A 7,744-nucleotide genomic window follows, 5' to 3' on the forward strand; every position below is an offset into this window, starting at 1 on the left:
TCTATATGTAACTGTGAAAAATACTTTTAATAAAAAACTTTAACTTGAGCATGCATAACTGAAACATTTTCTTTCATCATATAATTTTCCTTTCATCATATACATATATGTTTCCCTTTTTATTGAATTCAGATCGTTAATTGTGACTTTCGTATCAGCTGTAGGTCGATGGATTCATCTACATATAATTACGGTACTAGGAAGCGGAGACATTAACACTCCCACCGATCAACTGAGCCTTGGTCTTACACATCATCATATCATCTTATCATTATATTAGTCACAATCAATTCACCTACTTCAAATTTTCATATTTCCATCATTATAAAACTTCATGCATATATAAATCATTTTTTTTTAAACAAAGCAAGCAACACGTCTTTTAGCATTAACATTTCTTCATACAATTCCATAAACATTTTAACATTAATCATTACAACATTCAGGGTACTGCCAGGACGTCTAAAATTTTTAAGTTGTAAAATGACCGTTTTGCCCCTGAAACCCTAACTTTCCCAATATATCCTTAGACCTTAAATTACGATCCAAATCTATCCAAACTTAACATAACACCTTAAAATACAACCATAAATATTTCTTAGACATAAAATTAAGCTTCTCGACTAATTTCCAAGTTCGTTTTTAAACTTAAACATACGCCCCGATTCTAATCTGAATTGACTCAAAACTTAACCAAACTGGAACCATAGCTTATTAACACCTGGCCATACTCTATACAACCCAAACACAACCATTTAGACCTTTGATCAAGCCTAGGAAGCCTACTGAATTTTTGTATTGCCCATGTTCGAACCCTAGCTTGGACCAACCGTTGATTCCATCGACCCTAGCTAATGGCCGACCCAACTAGGCCTTAGCTGACCATCTTAGCACCTAGACCACCCCTAGAGACCCCACTGTAATGATCCTACAGCAGCTAGCACGCCACAACCCTCGACCCGTCATTTACAAGACCTACGTGTCCCTAAGCTCTCGACTCATGTCCTACACTTGTACCAGCAGCCCCTTGATCCATCTAGGACCTTGACTAGCCTCTCTTAGGACCCTTGAACATGTCCCTACAGCAGCTAAGAGCCCTGCCCTCCTAGGAAGCCAAGTTCGAAACCCTATACCATGAAAACCCTATTTTTCGTTCATCATGACACCCTATCATGTCCAGCCCTTAAACATGCACCTAAGGACCCTTAAACATGTGGAAAAACATTCATTCCCAGAACCCTACCATGGTAGAATCTTTGTGCATCATAACCATGAATTTAGAAACACAAAAACTCAAATTTTGTTCATATTATGCAATAAAAACGAAAATAAAAGGAGAGTTTTATATTTTTCATGCAAACATGGTTAAACACACATAATATGATTTGAAATGTGTAAAAAGAAGGTTTGGAAACGTACATTTGCGTTTAAACGCTCGAAATACGAATATTGAAGCGGTGGAACGTCGGTGAAGAATGGAGGACGATCTCTATTTTTTTTCTACCACTTTTCCTTGTCAAAACCCCACCGAAAAGCCACCTTGAGATGCAAGGGAGATAGGTGATCGCTGTTGAGAGGAAGAACGAAGAAGAAAATCAAAGAACGGACGAGAGAAAAAATCGAAATCTCCGTTGCAAGCATTCCCTTTAGTTCGGCCGTTTTCCTCCTTGAAGTCACGTAAATTTTGTGTGGTGTGTTTTGGGGTGTGTAAGTGTATGTGTGTTTAGGGTCACTACAAGAAAAATGATTTTCTGCAGCACGTCATCAACAGCGTGCATTAAAAGCACGCTGCGAATACTACTTTTCACGGCGTGCACCCATATGTGCGCTGGTAATAGTGTTGCACTTGATACTATTAACGGCGTGCATTAAAAGCACGCTGCGGATATTACTATCGACGGCGTGCATTAAAAGCACGCTGCGGATACTAACTTGATACTATTAACGGCATGCATTAAAAGTACGCTGCGGATATTACTATCCGCAGCGTGCATTAAAAGCACGCTGCGGATATTACTATGGACGGCGTGCATTCAAAGCATGCTGCGGATACTAACTTGATACTATTAACGGCGTGCTTTTAATCGAACGCTGTTAATTAATCATTTTTTAAAAAAAAGTCGTGTTCAGATATTAACGGCGTATATTAATCGCACGCCGTGAATAATATTATTCACGGCATGCATATTATTAGCACGCTGTGGAAAAAGAGGTCGAATTTTTTAAATTAGCGACGGTATTTGAGAAAACCGATTTTACGCAACATTTAGCGACGGTTTACAGAAATTCGTCGCCGATGTTAAATCGGCGACGAATTTTAGTACCCGTCGCTAATAAACATACATCGGCGACGATTTATTCACAAACCGTCGCTAAAAAAATCGCAAATTTACTATTCCATTTTCCTCCACACCACTTCAAACACTTAAAATTTTCTCTACTTATACGATTTAGATACTTGTTTTTGTTTCAATTTTTTGTTAATTTTTTAATTGTTAATTATAATCGTGAGTATTATTAGTATTATTATTATAGTTGTATGGTACTTTTTATAAAAAATTATTAAATTGCAAAAGTAATTTTTTTTTAATTTTTACGCAAAATTTAGCGACGGTTTAGTAACCGTTGCGAAATTATAAAACGGTCGCTAAGTTTAAAGATCGGCGCTAAATTAGCGACGGTTTGTCGGATTTGATTTGTCGCCAATGAGCAACGGTTTGTAGAAAACCGTCGCTAATATTTTATTTTTTCCGCAGGAAAGTTGTATTAACAGCGTACACATGCATGCTGTTGATAATAGTATAAACAATGTGCAACGCGGATAATCCTGAACTTTTAACGGCTTGGAACTTTGCAACGTGCAATGCGCGCTGCGGAAAGCCATATGCGCGCTGCGGAAAGCTGTTTTTGTTATAGTGGTTTAGGCTAAATTATATTAAAAAAGCAAAAACAAAAAGGTTTTCTAAATACTTAATTCATGGGATTAACTAACCTTAGTTTTTAATTAATAAATTAAGTCTATTAAGAATAATAAAATCATTAGGTCTCAAATTAAAAGATTAAAAATACATATTTCCAAAAATATCTTGTAAATTACATAAAATTCCTTTTTACCTTAAAAATGCTAAAATTCTTAAAATATTTAAAATAAATATTTTCTTAACTAAAAATAAAAATTTAGCTTTAAAATATTTAACATCTTAATCGTCTCCGATCCTCCGTCCATGGCCAACCACCGATATTCGCCTGAGAATCTTTAAATTATGCAATCGAACAAAATTACACAATTAATCATTTAGTCACTCGAAATATATCATTCATGCATCCAAAATATTTAATTAAAATATTTTAACAATTTAATAATTTTCATGTATGCGGTTTACATGTGCTGATTTTCGGGCATTACAAATACATTTCTTGGCATACACGGTTGTAAATTAAGAAAATCGTAAGAACTGAATAATTATTTATATTTTTTGTTATATTTGATACGAAATATATCACATTACAGAAATACCCATCTATGTAATATAATTTCCTAGTATCTTGAGACATTGTTTGAAGTTAAAAATAAAATATAATGCGAAGATAAATAATATAATACGATAATAAAAGAATAAAAAACGATAGTAAATATATTATTTTGTTTGTGAGTAGGTCTCTTATGAGATAATCTAACAAATATTTATCTGTGAGACATGTTAACCCTACCGATAGTCACAACAAAAAATAATGCTCTAGCATAAAAAGTAATAATTTTTCATGGATGATACAAATAAGAGATATGTTTCACAAAATACGATACGTGAAACCATCTCACACAAGTTTTTTCTTTTGTTTGATTGATATACTTTGTTTGATTAAATTTGATATAAGATGATAAATTATCATTTTATTATTTTAATAATTAATAAAATATTAATAATATTATTTATTAAAGATAATATTGTAATTTAAATTCAATGATTTGATTGATGTAAAATAATTAATTTGTATATAAATAAATAATATGACAAAAAAAATAGATGAGATAAAATAAATTATTCATGAATTAATAATATGCAACTTCAAACGGTGGCTTAGTTTTTAGTGGACTTATTTGGGCCTAAGAGACATGATAATACGAGCTTAAAATTGGGCTTGAACTGCTACACGTGGATACGGCCCAAATATGAACTGCACAATCTCCTGCGTAGCAGCGTATCACTTCTCCAGAACCCTGGTCAAAACCCTACACGAGCCACTCCGGATTCCAAACGAAGCAGCAGTATGGCTTGGCGTGGTTCGTTTTCCAGATCTTTCATGTCCACGGCCAGGGCTTCCGCCTTCCGCTCGTCGCCACCGCTCTCATCAGGTCGGCGCGTTCGCCCGCCTTACCTCCAACCCCGCCGCCTCTCGTTTTCTCATCCTAGGTCCTAAAATCGATACTCATTAATTTGATAGATTGTCATTACTTTTAGTCCAATTCAATTGAATTATCTAATATTATCGCGTTCGTGCATTTTCCTTGATTTTAGTCCAATTTCTTGTTCTTTTTTTCCTCATTGGGATCCATTTCTTATCCTGCTACTTGAATCCAATTGCCATGTGTGTATATCAGCTCGCGGTAAGTTGGATTCTTTGTAGAGATTCACCAACTTATGTGGTGCAGGACATTGGGGGAACTGGGATGTATTCAATCGCTGATGCCACTGCATAATGTAATGGCCGGAGCACGGCTGACATCTCACTTGGCAGCCAATGCGCGGGCGTGCTGTGAGCTGTACAATGGTACCTTCTGCCGTACTTGTCAGGATCGCTAGTAGTTTCTTTGTGAGTCTGATGCGTTTATTATTAGGATATAGTCCTGGTGATAAACGCTCTGTAAGAAATTTGAATCTTGTTTATTTTTCTAGTATAATTTTATAATCGATTTTGCGAAATGCCGTTTACCTAGGATATGGTCCTGGTGATAAATGCTCTATAGGAATTGTAAGCTTGTTTATTTTTCTAGTATGATTTTATAATCGATTTCGCCAAATGTGGTTTACTTTGATATTTGTTCCGATAAGGGGAGTGGTAGTTAAATTATGTGTTAGCTTTGTGAAAATTGGTTGATAAAAAAAAATTGGGATTATCGAGATTGATAGGGAGGAATGGAAAAGATGGGTGATGTCAGCTGCGCTTCCCGACAAGCAATGGCAGGATTCTGACTCTGAATTGTAGGTCAATTTTTCCCTTCGATTTGTAGTTTGGTCCATTGTGGGTTTTTTTTATAAGTATTGACATTGATGTTACGTGCATAGAGAGAAATTATGCTTGAGGTTGTGTTGAAGGGTACAACTTCCTCTATTAATGAGAAAACTGTAAACTGGTAGATTATCCTAATATCATCCTTTTGCAAGTGTGTGATAAATTGTTCGTTTTGTTCTTAAGCCAATCAAACAATTGTTCTGACTTCTGAGGTGTGCTCCCATTGTGTTTTCCTTGCTTGCTTTCCATTTGGAACTCATCAAATAGTAGAAAATGCAATAATTTTGCTAACATGAGAAGAAGTTGGGTGTGCTTGCATTGTCTCTTTCTTTCATATAATATATAATATATAATGGTATAAAATATTTGAAAGAATGCAGTCTCTTTTTTTATATAATATTGAAAGGATGTAGGAGACTGAGGGCTTTTAGGAACCAAAGCAGTTGGTTAAGTTTTATTTAAGCTGACTCGTGCTTCTGTTAGTTGACTGGCTCTTTTTGGCCATTTTTTGTGTTCATGAACCTATTATTGTTTGTACTTACTGTTTTGTCTTCTATAGTTTTGATTTAGGTTTGACATTTGAGAGAGCATTGGAATGTATATTATTTTTCTTCTTGTTTCTAATAATTCTTGCTCTCTTCTATACTTTATTTCTGCTTACTAAATTTGTCATTTGTGCACATCTTCACGGGCAGAAAACTATGTTGACTTTCAACTTTGTCGTATTCACTATTAGTTGTTTACGTTGCCATCAAATTTCAATATCTCTGCAACAGTGCACTTCTTCATAGGTTATCTACTATTCTCGAGTCAAATGATGATACTAAAGTTGCATGTTTATGCTACTTTAATTTAAATTCCAGCGTGCCTCCTTTTCAAGCGTTCAACCAAAAAAACTATAGATTTATCTTTTACGTTACTGGAATGAGAAGACCATCATTAATCTTGGGTAAATCTAAGTAATTCTCTTGTTTTATCTCATGGTCATAGATCTGTACATTGAACTATTAATTCTGAGAGTGTCAGTTCAGCTGGTTTGAGTGTGAATCCAGCTATTTCATATTGATATGTGATTGAGAGGGCCACTGTTACCTGTTGGTTACATTTGTCAATTGAAGGATCACCTCTGTCATAAGGGTGAGTGGCATAGTCTTTATCTTGACATAGTAACAGAGCGTATATGTATTGTTGTTTTAGTTGGCTAAGTGCTATCATAATGTTAAGTTGTTTTCTTAGGGACATGGATATAAACATAGAAAGAGCCTTGGCTAAACAGCTACCTATTCAATAGAATTCAGACTATCAACAGATTGAGCCATGTTGACATGACCCTAGGTCAATCAAGTTTGGTGTAGCTGATATAGGTTTGATATCCAAATATTGCTGTCTTAGAACCGGAAGTAAACTTGTTTTCTAAGTTCGAGTTTCCCCTCCTCCCAACATATCCATAAAACTACTTGTTCGAGATAACAAAAATTGAAAATAGACCCCTTTCATATGAATTTGGTATATGGAAAACCGATGCGTGTTGGGTTTTTTTCTAAATGATTCTTTTACATAACAAAATGTGTAATGCATTCTTTGCTACATCAGTTGTATTGTACGATATGGAGTCACTGTCATGTGTTAGGACCATGAAATTTACTTGGATTAGGTGGGAGTTCTATTGTCAACATTAAGTTAGTGCTGAAGAAACAAGTGGCTCTCCAGATCGTGGTCTATGAAGTGAATGACAACTCACCAAGCATACATGTAGTAGATTAAGTATTCTTAAATTCTCTGCTCCTACCCAAATCAATGTTCTATTAGCTACAAATACGCCCAAATGGTATAACATTTTGAAGAGACTACTGTGTCAGTTGTATGCTACAATCTGAACAATATAAAAATCGACTAGTTCACCGCTATAATATGACAGTATAAAATGGACCGAGTACTAGTTTGTCAACTATTCAGAGATACTGATAGTTTTTACACATTTCACATAACCATGTAATTCTTACACTGTGGCAGGCACTTGAACATATTGTTGGATCAACACAGTGGGTACTAAAAGATTGGATCTTGGCGAAAGGTGTCTCCTGCAGGAAATCTTGAGAAATAAAGAAAATGTTTATAAAGAATTGAGCACTTGTTTTCATGTTTTAGTAGATCACTTTTTTGAAACTGTTAATACGGATATTTGCTAGCTGCAATACTTGTGGTTGTCACAATCAACCTAAATTTGTAGTGCTTTGATGTGTATCGTTCTTCCTATTTGGATTAATTGTCACTCATCCTATTTAATGTATTTTGAAGGGTTGGGACTCTCTGTTGCGCATTGAAACAATTGCATATACTCTCATTCTCGTGGGTCACCATTGTATTTATCATAAAAAGCTAAAAATAATCAAAATATGTTTACCACTTTTATGTTTTAATACAATATATTCAATATGCCGATCTCGTGTATTTTTATTTTGTATTAGATTAAATGATAGTTGAACACGTTGTGTCAAAGCATAGAGTGCGT

The 7,744-nt window shown here is 34.9% G+C and overlaps 1 protein-coding gene across 1 annotated transcript; it reads left to right on the forward strand.

Annotated features, from left to right (window-relative positions):
- The first annotated feature begins 4,182 nt into the window (after positions 1-4,182).
- Positions 4,183-7,541, forward strand: LOC140808816 (uncharacterized). Its single transcript, XM_073166100.1, has 3 exons — positions 4,183-4,412; positions 4,652-4,812; positions 7,246-7,541. Exons 1-2 carry the CDS (start codon positions 4,270-4,272, stop codon positions 4,800-4,802), a joined length of 294 nt encoding a protein of 97 aa, XP_073022201.1. The 5' UTR covers positions 4,183-4,269; the 3' UTR covers positions 4,803-4,812; positions 7,246-7,541.
- The last annotated feature ends 203 nt before the right edge of the window (positions 7,542-7,744 follow it).

This window comes from Primulina eburnea, chromosome 13 (genome assembly GCF_022965805.1).
Source record: "Primulina eburnea isolate SZY01 chromosome 13, ASM2296580v1, whole genome shotgun sequence".
NCBI classification, from domain to species: domain Eukaryota; kingdom Viridiplantae; phylum Streptophyta; class Magnoliopsida; order Lamiales; family Gesneriaceae; genus Primulina; species Primulina eburnea.

What these genes read in the sequence shown, in the direction of transcription:
- LOC140808816 (XM_073166100.1), top strand. Translation starts at nt 4,270, where the DNA reads ATGGCTTGGCGTGGTTCGTTTTCCAGATCTTTCATGTCCACGGCCAGG. An exon ending in CTCTCGTTTTCTCATCCTAG is followed by an intron (nt 4,413 to 4,651) that starts GTCCTAAAATCG and finishes TATGTGGTGCAG; the next exon opens with GACATTGGGGGAACTGGGAT.